General features: G+C 49.6%; 1 protein-coding gene across 5 annotated transcripts; it reads right to left on the bottom strand.

Moving 5' to 3' along the window:
- Positions 1-3,602: 3,602 nt before the first annotated feature.
- COMMD4 (COMM domain containing 4) lies at positions 3,603-7,844 on the bottom strand. Of its 5 annotated transcripts, none has more exons than XM_028851168.2 (8): positions 7,790-7,844; positions 5,753-5,824; positions 5,469-5,534; positions 5,204-5,243; positions 4,782-4,901; positions 4,541-4,621; positions 3,998-4,174; positions 3,603-3,911 (listed from the first exon to the last, which is right to left on the bottom strand). In XM_028851168.2, exons 2-8 carry the CDS (start codon positions 5,753-5,755, stop codon positions 3,871-3,873), a joined length of 528 nt encoding a protein of 175 aa, XP_028707001.1. In that variant the 5' UTR covers positions 5,756-5,824; positions 7,790-7,844; the 3' UTR covers positions 3,603-3,870. The 5 variants fall into 5 exon arrangements, with proteins under 5 accessions (XP_028707001.1, XP_014998231.1, XP_077796101.1 ...); XM_015142745.3 differs by having other exon boundaries at positions 7,815-7,844; XM_077939975.1 differs by lacking the exon at positions 5,753-5,824 and having other exon boundaries at positions 7,662-7,844.
- Between the last annotated feature and the right edge of the window lie 5,180 nt (positions 7,845-13,024).

Below are 13,024 nucleotides of genomic sequence, written 5' to 3'. Positions count from 1 at the left end.
TACAATGACGCAATCTTGGCTCACTGCAGCCTCGACCTCCCAGTAGCTAGGATTACAGGCGGGAGCCACCATGCCTAATTTTTTGTATATTTTAGTAGAGACAGGGTTTTACCACGTTGCCAAGACTGGTCTCGAACTCTTGACCTCAAGCGATCCACCCGCCTTGGCCTCCCAGAGTGTTGGGACTACAGGCGTGAGCCACCGTGTCCAGCCTGAAAGTGATTTTCTAATTGTCATTCTTAATATATTTGATAGAATCCATCTGTCAAGTATAGCTTTACCTCATTGACCAAGGCTATTTGGTTATCCTGACTAAAAAGACAGGATAAGCTCTTTTTTATTTTTTATTTTTTTGAGACAGAGTCTCACTCTGTCACTCAAGGCTGGAGTGCAGTGGTGTGATCATTGTTCACTGCAACCTCGAACTCCTGGGCTCAGGTGATCCTCCAATCTCAGCGTCCTGAGTAGCTGGGACAATGGTGCATACCACCACACCTGACTAATTTTTGGGTTTTTTTTGTAGAGATGGGGTTTTTCCATGTTGCTCAGGCTAGTCTCCTTGTGATTTTTTTTTATCACTTTGTTTATTTCCGGTTTTCATTTTTGTTTCTTCTTGCCCAACTGTGGCTAGTTGAACATTTTTTAGAATACCAGTTTGACTTACCTATAATTTTATTTTTAATTGACAAATAATAACTGTATACATTTATGGGGTACAGTGTGATGTTTTGTTACATGTATACATTATGGAATGATCAAATTGGCTGGGCACGGTGGCTCATGCCTGTAATCCCAGCACTGTGGGCGGCTGAGGCAGGTGGATCACCTGAGGTCAGAAGTTTAAAAACAGCCTGGCCAACATAGTGAAACCCTGTCTCTACAAAATATACAAAAAATTAGCCAGGGGTGATGGTGCATGCCTGTAGCCCCAGCTATTACAGAGGGTGAGGCAGTAGAATCACTTGAACTCGGGAGGTGGAGGCGGCAGTGAGCCGAGATCACTCCACTTCTCTCCAGCCTGGGCAACAGAGTGAGACTCCATCTCAAGAAAAAAGAAAAAACAACAAAAAAAGATCAAATCAGGCTAATTAGTATATCTATTACCTCAAATATCATTTATTTGTGATGAGAACATTTAAAACCCTCTTTTAGCTATTTTGAAATATACATGGTTATTAACTAGTCACTACGCTGTGCAATAAACCACCAGAACTTCCTCCTCCTAACTGGAACGTTGTACCTTTTGACCACAACCCACCCCTCTCTCCTCCAGCCTCTGCTAACCACCATTCTACTGTCGACTTCTATGAATTTAGCTTTTTTTTTCTTTTGAGACAGGGTCTCACTCTGTTGCCCAAGCTGGAGTGCAGGTGCACTATCATGGTTCACTGTAGCCTTGGCCTCCCTGGCTTAAGCAATCCTCCCACCTCAGCCTCCCAAGTAGCTGGTACTACAGGCATGTACCATCACACCCAGCTAATTTTGTTTATTTTTTATAGAGACAGGTTTGCCATGTTGCCTAGCCTGGTCTCAAACTCCTGGGCTTAAGCGATCCTCCCACCTTGGCTTCCCAAAGTGCTGGGATTACAGGCACGAGCCACTGCCCCAAGACTTCTTTTCAATTCCAGGCGTAAGTGAGGTGATGTGGTATGTGTCTCTGTGCCTGGTTTATTTCACTTAGCATCATGTTGTCTAGGTTTATCCATGTCACAAATGACAGAACCTTCTGCTTTCTAAGGGCTGAATAGTATTCCAACGTCTATATATACTTTTTTTTTTGAGACACGGTTTCAGCTCTGTTACCCAGGCTGGAGTGCAGAGGTATGATACAGCTTACTGCAGTCTCAAACTTCTGGGCTCAAGCGATTGATCCTCCCGCCTCAGCCTTCTGAGTAGCTGAAACTATAGGCATGCACCACCACGCCCACCTAATTTTTTATTTTTTTGTAGAGACTGAGTTTCCCTATGTTGCTCAGGCCAGGCACAAGGTCTAAAGCAATCCTCCCACCTCAGCCTCTCAAAGTGCTGGGATTACAGGCATGAGCCACTGCACCTGGCCTTTAGTTATTATTTCTTTGAATACTTTTTCCATTCTACTCTCTTCCTCCTTAACCTTCTGAGACGCTAATCATGAATGTTAGCACTTTTGTGTAGTCCTACAGATCGGTGATCAGTTTTATGTGTCAACCTGACTGGGCCGTGGGGTCCAGATTCCAGGAATTTCTCTGCTGTGTGGAGCCTCAGGTCCTGAGGATCCCGGCCAGGATAGGCTGCCTTCTCTCCATCGCTCAGTCTTTTAGTTTGTTTTATATGTAACATCCAGGGTTGTTAACTGTACGTAGTGGGAGGAATACGGAAAACACCTACTTCATTTTTCCAGAAGCAGAAGTCAGAGTAGAGTCAGTACTTATCTCTTTTGATGTTCAAATTGTCTCATCTCTGGCCAGTGGAACAAGCGATTATTCTTTGATAGGTTCCTTATACTGAAAGGTACTCCAGGCGGGTCCTCCTTGTACCCTCCATGTGCCAACTTTGGCATCAGCCTTTTCTACAAGGGGCCCTGGCTGGTCTGGGCCGGTCCTGGGAGCCCATCTGCCTTAGTCTTCTCGAGCTGCTATAACAATGCCACAGACCGGTGGCTTACACCACAGAGATTTCTTTCTCACAGTTCTGGAGGCTGGGAAGTTCAAGATCAAGGTGCCAGCAGACTCCGTTCCTGCTGACAGCCCTCTTCCTGGCCTTGTAGACAGCCACCTTCTTGTTGTATGCTCACATGGTCTTATCTGGTGGTGCGTGCATGTGGACAAAGGCTTCAGCATATGAATTCTGGAGGAACATGAACATTCAGTCCATAACATTGGCAATGTTCCCCTTGCCAATGAGTGGTTCAGGCATGGTCGCTTCTCTCTTCCTAAAGAAGATGGCAGTGGCTAGGTGCAGTGGCTTACACCTATAATCCCAGCACTTTGGGAGGGCAAGGCAAGTGGGTCACCTGAGGTCGAGACCAGCCCAACCAACATGGAGAAACCTCGTCTCTACTAAAAAAAAAAAAAAATACAAAATTAGCTGGGAATGGTGGCACATGCCTGTAATGCCAGCTACTTGGGAGGCTGAGGCAGAAGAATCGCTTGAACCCAGGAGGCAGAGGTTGTGGTGAGCCAAGATCGCACCACTGTACTCCAGCCTGGGCAAGAAGAGTGAAACTCCGTCTCTAAATAAATAAGATGGCAGTGAAACCTGGGCAAGAAGAGCAAAACTCCATCTCTAAATAAATAAATAAAAGATGGCAGTGAAACAAGGGCAATCTCCTTTCTGTACAAGGGGCATTTGGCTTTGGGGCGGCCAACTTGCTGCTAGCCTGAGGACATGGCCAGAGGGCAAAGACAGCAGAGCCAAGAGCATCCCAGGTCTGGGAGACAGAACCCTGATTTTCCTCTCATTAGACAAGCAGATGCATTTTGGTCCTCAGTTGGCCTCACCTGTGACCACCTTCAATCAGCAACTGAGAAAAGAAAATGAGCGATGGACCAAGGAGGCCCGTATGTCACTTGTTTCTCTCACCAAAACCCTTGATCTGAACCCAAACAGAACCCCTGCACACATTCCTTTATACTTCTGTTTATTTTTCCTGCTCATGAAAACAGCCAACAATTGCCTTTCGAGGGAAGGGAAGGTAATGCTGGGAAACGTCCTCAGGAGCCCTGAGCCGAGTTCTCAAGAGAGAAGTGAGGCAGCTGGGGATCTGGGAGGCCAGAGTCCAGGCCAGGACCTCAGCATCCTAGAACTAGGGCTGCCTCCTGAAGAGCAGTTCAGAGGGAGTGATTCCATACAGGCAGGGCGGCTTCACACAGGCCTGGAATGCCCTTCTCCTCAGCCCAGGGAGCTCATTAGGGTCTGGGCCTGCTTCAGTTCTGTAGAGGGAAGAGGTGAGCAGCCGGGAGGCAGTCAGGCAGGATCTGGGAGAGCCTCTCACCCGTCGAGGAAAGCTGAGCCTCACCTGTCAGGAGGACCTGGAACTTGTCTGCTGAGAGGGACATGGCAACAGGCTGGGCTGGGGTCCCTGGGGCAGCTGCCACCTCCAGCCGCAGGTGCACCATGGGCTCTTCCACGGACCGCAGCAAGCTGGAGCTCAGGGTGTAGTCCACCCGCCAGCCCACGCCTGCCAACCTATTCACTGTGAGATAGGGTGGGTGGCTCTCAGGACCAAAGGCAGGCAAGCCAAGTGGCTCTCAGCTGACACCCTGGCTAAGCTCTCAACCCTTCAAGGCTATGTGGCCTCTAAGAAGCTCCCATCCTGCTGACCCAGGCTTATAACAGGGCAGGTGCCCGATAATCAGTTCGGATCACCTACAGCAGACCTCAGTGGCAAGAGGTCTTGGCTGGACTCTGGGCTGGAGTCAGGAGACCCAGGGCCAGGTCCCAGCTCTATGGCTGCTAGTAACCATGTGACCATGGTTAAGTCATCTCCCTGGAACTAGCACTTTGCATGCTGCATGCACCTTCTAGAATGAGCCCAGACCCTGGCTGGCCTCATACTTACTTCGTAGGCTGCAGACCCGCAAGTGCTTCTGCAAGGGGCTTTGCTTCTCCTCATAACAGCGGCACAGGCTGGCCGCGTGCTCTAGGGGTAGAATGGAGTAGCTCTGGAGGTAGCAGGTGGGGGCTGGGCTTGGGTTCCTGGCCCAGACAGGGCAGGGTACACCATAGGGTCACAGGGCCTGGCCCCCTCTCTAGCAGCCCTTGGCCCACAGGCTGCCCAGCTGCTCACCCACAACCCATACCTTTGGGCAGCCCCAGCTGCTGCAGTTCACTGGACAAAGATTCGCCATCGACACTGTGCTTGGCCGCACTGGAGAGGATGAAACTCAGCACTGCCACTGTGGCCTTCACATCGCCTGACTCTGAAGGACCCGTGGGTGGGACAGAGGGTGTCGCTGTGGGCCCAGCCACCTCCCTGTTGCCCTATTAACTTCAGCACAAAGCTCCCAGGCCTCCTGGAGCCACAGGCACTGCTCCTGCTCCACCAGGAGCTGGCAGAGAACAGGAAGGTGGGACTGTCAATGTCTTTCTTTCCCTCATGCTCCTCCACTAGGGAAGGTAAGTTAAGGATGCAGCAGGGAGGGGTGGGGGGGTCCCTCTATACCAGGCACCAGGCCGAGGTCCCAGGGTTGCCTGGGGCCTGTGGACTCAGCGGGGTACTCACCAAACTTGGTGTCAGCCGTGAGCTTCAGGATCTTCTCATACTATAGGGAAAGGAGACCTTCAGGGGGTGCCAGGCCCGTGCTCACCAGCCCCTCACCCCCAGCCTGGGTCCTGTGATAAGGAACAGACAGGCTGGAAAGAAGTATGGGAGGTGCCCAGAGAGGTTGACAGGCTGGGTCACCCGTCTCCCTGGGCCTAGTGCAGAGCTTCAGGGCACTGGGGGTCATAAGGTCATGGGACAATGGGGTGCTGGGTCTTGTACTCACATCAATTCCCTGCCCCAGCAGCTCCTTTAGTACCTGGCTGCAGAGAAGCCGCAACTTCACAGAGGACTGGAAGGGAAGTCCTTAAATCAGCCAGGCTGGCGAACCTCACCCCTCCTTCCTGGGGACTGGCTCAGAGCAGGCCAGCCACTGATCACGGTCACAAAGCATGGTAGCACAGGCTGAGAGCACTGAGGCCCTAACCCCAGAAACCTCACCATCCTCTACACCCACAATCCCCAGCCCAGCGCCCCTCCTCCACCCAGAGTAGACCCCGTGCACTCAACCATCTTGGCCAGCGTGCTGATCTCAGCCAGGACCCAGTCGGGACAGTCCAGATCACCACAGAACCGGAACCTCTGCAAGGGAGGGAGGCAGGTACTCAGGCTGGAGGGAGGGCTGAGGTGTGGCCAGGATCCGTGTGTCTCCCACACTGCTGCCCGGCAGGGACCCCTGGTCCCCATCATAGGTGGATACTCTCTGGCCTCTTGTTCTCCCCTATCACCAGGCTGTTGAGTGAACTCTCTCCTGACCCACCCTGCCACCAAACCCTGCTCCGAGGTCTACTCCAGGCATCTGTCTGCTCAGCAAACATCAATCGAGCACCTTCTCTGTACTAGCTCCCACTCTTAAGTGCTAGGGGTACTGCAGGGGATAAAACAAATTCCTCTGCCTCACACAGATGAGTAACCTCTCTCCCCTCTTCCCCATACCCACACAACTCCAGCCACTCCGGCTTCCCTGCTGCTGCTCAGGGACACCAGCCTTGCTCCTGCCTCCATGCCTGCTGCACTCTGTGTGGCTTGGTATCCCTTTTTTTTTTTTTTTTTTTTTTTGAGACAGAGTTTCACTCTTGTTGCCCAGGCTGGAATGCAATAGTGCAATCTCCACTTCCCAGGTTCAAGTGATTCTCCTGCCTCAGCCTCCCAAGTAGCTGGGATTACAGGCATGTGCCACCACACCCTGCTAATTTTGTATTTTTAGTAGAGACAGGGTTTCACCATGTTGGCCAGGCTGGTTTTGAACTCCCGACCTCAGTTGATCCACCCGTCTCAGCCTCCCAAAGTGTTGGGATTACAGGCATGAGCCAGTGGCTTGCTATCCTGTGACACCTCATCAGATCAGCCCTTCTTTTTTAAAAAAATAAAAAATAAAAAAATAAGACAGAGTCTCCCTCCATTGCCCAGGCCATGCTGGTCTCAAACTCCTCACCTCAGGTGATCCACCCTCTTTACCCTCCCAAAGTGCTAGGATTACAGGCATGAGCCACCGCGCCCGGCCAGGACATCCCTTCTTTATTATACTTCTTAAAACAGCCCCTCACACAAGGAAATTTTGGGGGCGCGTGGATATATTCATTATCTTGATTGTGGTGATCCAAGAGCCAGGAAGATTTGATCTTTACTTATGCAACCTCATCTTTCCCTAACCTCCAGATGATACTCTCCCAGCTATGGGAAATGCATTCATTCCTGGGAAGCCATGCTCTCTCTAACCTGGTCTCTGCACATGCTGTTCCCTGTCTGAAGACACATGCCTCCCACCCTTGCCTCCCAACCCCTGGTACACAAACTGTACTTCAGCCAGCCAGCTCCTGCCATCCACCTTTAAGGTTGATGGCACCCTCAGGGAGCCCCACTTAGCACTACACACAAGGCGTGGTTAGGTCTCTGCCCCCGGAGCCTTAACTATGACTGCCAGTTCAAGCCTCCGATTTCCCCTTCCCCAAGCAGCTCAAGTCCTCCCAGTGCCTAGCACACTTCATGGTATAGACTAGGCACTTAGAACGGATGGATGGATGGATGGATGGATGGATGGGGAGATGGATGGGTGGGGGGAGGGAGGGAGGGAGGGATGGATGGATCTCAACCCCAGAACTACTACTTTCTGGCTCTGGAAAGAGCGGAGGGGCTTCCTAACAGTGTGCAAGAGTGAGCCTGAGTCTAAGCACATTCTTGTCTAAGTCCCACAGCAGGGCTGGGGAAGGGGGTGTCCTTGGGAGGTCCTCTTGGAGCTGGGGAAGACCTGAAAGGACTCCCAGCTCGAGATAAGCCCTAGTTCCTGCCCCGGGAGACAGGGGCCCTTCCTTTCGCTCGGGAAGCACAGGGACTCTAAGCCGACCCACCTGCTCTGTCTTACCCGCCCCCCACCCCCGCCTCCGGCTCCGGAGCGGGATGGCAGTGGACTTTTCTCTACCAGACCCACAGCCCTCACGCCCGCACACAGTGTTTGCCGAGAGGCCAGTACAGACAACCCCCCCCCCCCCCCCGCCCCCGTTTCAGGAGCCACTTGGCGCCCCCTCATTCCCGCTCCAGCAACCTAACCCTCCCTTAGTCCCTGGTGCCTCACCATCGCGCCAGGAAGCTAGGGCCCGGGAATTCCTTTTTCCGGTCCCGCAGGGTCAGCTGAGTCGATGATCACGTGACTGGGACTAACCGCCTCTGGGAGGGCGGGGCTTGCTCGCGTGAGACTGGGAGCTGACCGCAGCCCACTGGAGGTTCCCGCAGCGAACTGCTGGCGTCTCTTCTTCTGTCTCCCAGAATCCTTCCCTGGACAAAACTGGCGCCAACCGCCAGTTTAACTGAGGACTGAATTAAGACATTAGGAAAGACAGTGGAAGTTATTTCATTTGTTTAACTTAAGGGGGTAGGATCCCGGGAGCCAGGGAGATTCAGGTCATTGCCATGTTTTCCACTGTTAAGCAAATAGTATTATACACAGCTGCGGGCTCTGGCAAAAGACATTTTAAAAACTATTGAAATGTACTACATATACAGAAAATTGTACCTATTATAAATATAAAGCTTAATAAGTTTTCGTCAACTGTGGAGCTCACATAACCAGCACCCAGATAAGGACATAACCAGATAACTTCTTCAAGTGCATGGGTATTTTATTTCATTTTGATGAATCTTCTAGGTGCCTAGCAAAAAGGGCTGTCATAACTAATATGCTCAGGAAACCGCCCTACAGCTTCAACATCAATAGATGCTTATCTTAATTTTTGCCAATCTGATGGGGAAGAAAAATAAGTTGCTTAGATTGCATTGGTAGTCTGCTTACGGGTAACTGAGCAAATGCGTAGACTAGAACAACTAAGTTTCCGACATTGACTTGAAGAGGCAAAAACAGAAAGATAGAACAACAAAAATACATTAGAGAATAGACCAATAACCAAAGAAGAAATTGAAAACAGTCGTCCCTTGGTAACCTCAGGATGTTGGTTCCAGGACCCCAGAGATACCAAAATTCACAGATGCTCAAGTCCCTGATATAATATGGCATAGTATTTGCATATAACCTATACACATCCTTCCGTATACTTTAAATCATCTCTAGATTACTATAATACCTAATACAACGTAAATGCTTTGTAAATAGCTGTTATAAAGTTTAAAAAATTTTTATTTTTGAGACGGAGTCTTGCTCTGTCGCCCAGGCTGGAGTGCAGTGCCAGCTCTGCCTTCTGGGCTCACGCCATTCTCCTGCCTCAGCCTCCGGAGTAGCTGGGACTACAGGCACCTGCCACTGCACCCAGCCTGTGTTTTTTTTTTTTATTGTTTTACTTTTTTCCAAATATTTTCGATGCACAGTTGGTTAAATCCAACGATCCAGAATCTGAGGATACAGAGGGCTGACCATAGTTTGAGCTCGCTCCTCAATTCCATGCCTATCCCATGCACCAGGTGCAGCTGGTTTTATTGTTGCAGGCTTTCAAGTTTTCAAAAGACAGAGCTCATGACAAGTAAACTGCTCTATAGAATAGAAAGAAATGGAAAGTGTCCCAATTCATGGTAAAATTGAGCTCATTTCCGAAGAGAGCTTTTTTTTTTTTTTTTTTTTTTTTTTTTTTTGAGACGGAGTCTCGCTCTGTCGCCCAGGCTGGAGTGCAGTGGCCGGATCTCAGCTCACTGCAAGCTCCGCCTCCCGGGTTTACTCCATTCTCGTCTCAGCCTCCCGAGTAGCTGGGACTAGAGACGCCTGCCACCTCGCCTGGCTAGTTTTTTGTATTTTTTAGTAGAGACGGGGTTTCACCATGTTAACCAGGATGGTCTTGATCTCCTGACCTTGTGATCCGCCCGTCTCGGCCTCCCAAACTGCTGGGATTACAGGCTTGAGCCACCGCGCCCGGCCATTTTTTTTTTTTTTTTTTTTGAGAGGGAGTCTGGCTGTGTCGCCCAGGCTGGAGTGCAGTGGCCGAATCTCAGCTCACTGCAAACTCCACCTCCCGGGTAGCTGGGACTACAGGTGCCCGCCACCTCGCCCTGCTAGTTTTTCGTATTTCTTTTTAGTAGAGAGGGTGTTTCACCAGATTAGCCAGGATGGTCTCGATCTCCTGACCTCGTGATCCGCCCGTCTCGGCCTCCCAAAGTGCTGGGATTACAGGCTTGAGCCACCGCGCCCGGCCCCGAAGAGTTCTTTTACAAATCATAACCACTAGCCTGTTGAAAACAACAGTACGTTAAGTTACTAGACTATCCTATACCATGTCAAAAATTTTTTTAAGAACATAAGACCTGTAACCATAGCACTTTGGCAGGCCAAGGCCAGTGGATCGCTTGAACCCAGGAGTTCTAGACCAGCTTGCACAACATAGGGAGACCCCAATCTCTACAAAAAATTACCCACTTGTGCTGGTGCACATGTGTCGTCCCAGCTACCTAAGAGACTGACGTGAGAGGATCTCTTGAGCCTGGGAGGTGGAGGCTGCAGTGGACCATGATGGTGCCACTATTCTCCATCCAGCCTGAGCGACAGAATGAGAGTATCTCAAAAAAAAAAAAAAAAAAAAAAAAAAAAAAAAAAGGCTGGGCACAGTGGCTCATGCCTGTAATCCTAGCACTTTGGGAGGCCAAGGCAGGCAGATCACCTGAGGTCAGGAGTTTGAGACCAGTGGCCTGACCAACATGGCAAAACCTCGTCTCTACTGGAAAAAAAAAATAGGGTGTGGTGGTGGGTGCCTGTAATTCCAGCCAGTCGGGAGGCTGAGGCACAAGAATCACCTGAATCCAGGAAGTAGAGTTTGCAGTGAGCTGATATTACACCACTGCATTTCAGTCAGCTTGGGCAACAGGGTGAGACTCCGTCTCAAAAAAAAAAAAAAAGATGATTTCACTGTTTAGAGCAGTGGTTCTCACACATTAGAGTGCATCATAATCACCTGCAGGGTTTGTGAAACCAGCTGCTGGGCCCCACACCAGTTTCTAACTCAATAGGACTGAGTTGGGGCCTGAGCATTGCATGTCTGTGTTCCCAGGTGACGCTCATGCTTCCAACTTGAGACCATGCTTTGAAAACCACTAATGTAGAGAAATATACTAGATAATATGTTATGAATATTCTTGAGATATGTGTATATGTTAACTTAGAGGTTTCTGTCCAGTAGAGAAGAAAACGCCCAAAGATGTCAGTTTTATTTCCCAATATGATTTTTTTTTTTTTTTAATGGAGTCTTGCTCTGTAGCCCAGGCTGGAGTGCAGTGGCACGATCTCGGCTCACTGCAACCCCCGCCTCCTGGGTTCACGCCATTGTCCTGCTTCAGCCTCCTAAGCAGCTGGGACTACAGGCACCCGCCACCACGCCCAGCTAATTTTTTTGTATTTTTAGTAGAGATGGAGTTTCACTGTGTTAGCTAGGATGGTCTCGATCTCCTGACCTCAGTTGATCCGCCTGCCCCGGCCTCCCAAAGTACTGGGATTACAGGCGTGAGCCACCGCACCCGGCCCCCCCACCTTTTTTTTTTGAGACGGAATCTCGTTCTGTTGCCCAGGCTGGAGTTCAGTGGCAGGATCTCAGCTCACTGCAATCTCCGCCTCCAGGGTTCAGGTGATTCTCCTGCCTCAGCCTCCCAAGTAGCTGGGACTACAGGCGCCCGCCACTGCACCTGGCTAATTTTTGTATTTTTAGTAGAGACAGGGTTTCAACATGCTGGCCAGGCTGGTATTGAACTCCTCACCTCAGGTGATCTGCCTGCCTTGACGTCCCAAAGTGGTGAGATTACAGGCGTGAGCCACCAGGCCCAGCCTCACTGTAAGATATTAGCAAGTTTTGTCTCTATATCAGAATACATTTCAGAATGCCCTTCCTGGAGCACTACAGACACTGTCTCTCAAAAAGTTCCTTGAACTAGCTTCACCATGTTGCTGACGCCCTTGCGAATTAAAGAAAATATCTTATACATATTCCTTCATTATTTGTATGAAAGTCATGCTTTTCACATTGTGAAAATTACACTTCAGGCTGGGTGCAGTGGCTCACGCCTGTAATCTCAGCACTTCAGGAGGCCAAAGTGGCCAGATCACTTGAGGCCAGAAGTTTGACACCAGCCTGGCCAACATGGCGAAACCCCATCTCTACTAAAAAAAAATCGAAATTAGCTTGGGGGTGGCACACACCTAAAATTCCAGCTACTTGGGAGGCTGAGGCACAAGAATTACTTCAACCCAGGAGACAGAGGTTGCAGTTAGCTGAGATCATGCCACTGCACTCCAGCCAGAGCCAGAGCAAGACTCTGTCTCACAGAAAAAAAAGAAAAAAAGAAAATTATACTTTGATACAGTATGCTAATATAAAGGATATAATATGGCTTGGCTTTGCATCCCCATCCAAATCTCACCTTGAATTGCAATAATCCTCACGTGTCAAGGGTGGGACCAGGTGGAGATAATTGAATCATGGGGGCTGTTCTCGTGATAGTGAGTGAATTCTCGCGAGATTTGATGGTTTTAATTACGGGTTTTCCCCTTTGCTTGGCTCTCCTTCTCTCTCCTGTTGCCCTGTGGAGAGGTGTCTTCTGCCATAATTGTGAGTTTCCTGAGGCCCCCCCCAGCCATGCAGAACTGTGAGTCAACTTAAACCTCTTTTCTTTATAAATTACCCAGTCTTGGGTATTTCTTCATAGCAGCATGAGAAGGGACTAATGTCAGGAGAACCCGCTCACAATGGTTAACGTGGGTTCTTTTCTATTTCCTAGGCATCTCAGCTGGTTTGAGAAATAAAGGGAAAGAGCACAAGAGAGAGAAATTTAAAGCTGGGTGTCCAGGGGAGACATCACATGTCGGCAGGTTCTGTGATGTTCCCTGAGCCATAAAACCAGCAAGCTTTTATTAGCGATTTTCAAAAGGGGAGGGAGTGCATGAATAGGGTGTGGGTCACAGAGATCACATACTTCACAAGGTAATACTCCACAAAGCAAGTGGAGGCAGTATGAGATAGCAGAACCACAGGATGGGGTGAAATTAAAATTGCTAATGAAGTTTCAGGCACACATTGTCATTGATAACATCTTATCAGAAAACAGGGTTTGAGAGCAGACAACGTGTCTGACCAAAATTTATTAGGTGGGAATTTCCTCAGTCCTAATAAGCCTGGGAGTGTTACAGGAGATGGGCTTATTTCATCCTTTCGCTTTGACCGTAAAAGCTTTGACCGTAAAAGGCGGTTGCCTTAAGGGGGCCGTCTATAGACCTACCCTCAGGGCTCATTCTCTTTCTCAGGGGTGTTCCTTGCTGAGAAAAAGAATTCAGCGATATTTCTCCTATTTGCTTTTGAAAGAAGA

This window comes from Macaca mulatta, chromosome 7 (genome assembly GCF_049350105.2).
Source record: "Macaca mulatta isolate MMU2019108-1 chromosome 7, T2T-MMU8v2.0, whole genome shotgun sequence".
In the NCBI taxonomy this organism is placed as follows: Eukaryota; Metazoa; Chordata; class Mammalia; order Primates; family Cercopithecidae; genus Macaca; species Macaca mulatta.
The sequence above is the reverse complement of the archived record's forward strand: the minus strand, read 5'-3'. Positions and strand labels throughout refer to the sequence as shown.

Coding starts and splice junctions, on each gene's coding strand:
- COMMD4 (XM_077939975.1), bottom strand. CDS start 7,769: ATGAGGGGGCGCCAAGTGGCTCCTGAAACGGGGGCGGGGGGGGGGGGG. Junction 5,535..7,661: donor GCGTGAGGGCTGTGGGTCTG/GTAGAGAAAAGT, acceptor CTTCCCTTCCAG/TCCTCTGTGAAGTTGCGGCT. Junction 3,912..3,997: donor GTTCCAGGTCCTCCTGACAG/GTGAGGCTCAGC, acceptor TTCCCTCTACAG/AACTGAAGCAGGCCCAGACC.